General features: G+C 35.8%; 1 protein-coding gene across 1 annotated transcript in view; it reads left to right on the forward strand.

The window, feature by feature from the left end:
* The window catches only part of LOC119585533 (surfeit locus protein 1-like), a 9,425-nt gene that overhangs the window by 1,794 nt on the left and 6,368 nt on the right, over positions 1–1,263 (forward strand). Inside the window, 3 exon segments of the mRNA XM_037934158.1 lie at positions 606–817; positions 923–1,044; positions 1,149–1,245. Coding sequence (XP_037790086.1) covers positions 606–817; positions 923–1,044; positions 1,149–1,245 — 431 coding nt within the window.

Raw genomic sequence — 1,263 nt, forward strand, 5'->3', positions numbered from 1 at the left:
CTGGTGGGGGGGGTGTCTTTGTCTCTTTGTCTCTTTGTCTCTTTGTTTGTCAGGGGAATTATCAGGCCATCACATATTGCTAGAAACAAAATATTTAATTATAGCACCCAATTAAAAGGTAAAAAAAAAGGGGAGAAATATAAAACATGTGGCAAAGTTGTATTTTTGAAATTTTTTAAAAAGTATTCTACATTGTATATGAAACTGATAAATGAGAGACTTATAATTCATACACAGTTTCAAATCTTATCTATGTAGCACACATGGTTCCAGTGGATATACCATCTTTTTGTAATATATCCATATCTTTTGTGTAATCAGAACCTTATTCTATACTATAGCTAACTATAACCTCCCCCAAAAGGTAAGCCTAGCCTCCACACTGCTCCCCAGCACACTTCAAGACCCTCTTTTCTTTTACTGCCGAAACCTTAACCTAGCTGTCATTGTCAAAGAGGTGCAAACTTTGTCTAGCAGGTCTTTTCTATCAAAGCCAAAATTCATCTGTAAGACCAAAGCAATTTTGAATGAAGTATAAGTACCTGGCAATAACACATGATAACAAATATATGCACTTCAGTATACTGAATACTTTTTTGTTTCAGGAAAAATGATATCATTAATCCGACATGGATTTGGATGTGGGCGAGGAAGTTTGGTGTGTCTTTCTAAAACAAGTTCAGGAACACAGATGGTAGCAACCCGATGTCCAGCCTTGTTACAACGGAATGCTAGCCATAGAAAATCTATCTCTTTACAAATGATGAGCACTTCTGTATCTAGAACAGATGTAACACCCTCAAGTATACTCTTGTTAGTAAGTTTTCTCCTGTTCTCCAGTAAAGTAATGAAAGAGCACATTCAGAGCATATATGTAGTATTTAGTTTTTGGTTCAAAACTTGTATCTGGCATATTTTACAGATTGTTCCAATATCAACTTTTTGCTTGGGCACATGGCAATATCAGCGGAGGAAATGGAAGCTAAATTTGATTGCTGAACTAGAGGAGAAGACCATGACTCCACCTGTTGATCTTCCTCAAGAGTAAGTTTCCCTCTAATATTGTGAGAAATATATGCTTCATCCTGCTACAATTTTTAAAAATCTGAACAATGAAGTGCCCATGACAACACAATTATTTTTTACAGCTTGTATGAATTGAATGACTTGGAATATCAGCGAGTCAAACTCACAGGTACATTTGATCATAGCAGAGAAGTCTTCTTAGGTCCTCGTCCATTAATGGTAAATTTTTGCATTTAG

Source organism: Penaeus monodon, chromosome 20 (assembly GCF_015228065.2).
Source record: "Penaeus monodon isolate SGIC_2016 chromosome 20, NSTDA_Pmon_1, whole genome shotgun sequence".
Taxonomy (NCBI): domain Eukaryota; kingdom Metazoa; phylum Arthropoda; class Malacostraca; order Decapoda; family Penaeidae; genus Penaeus; species Penaeus monodon.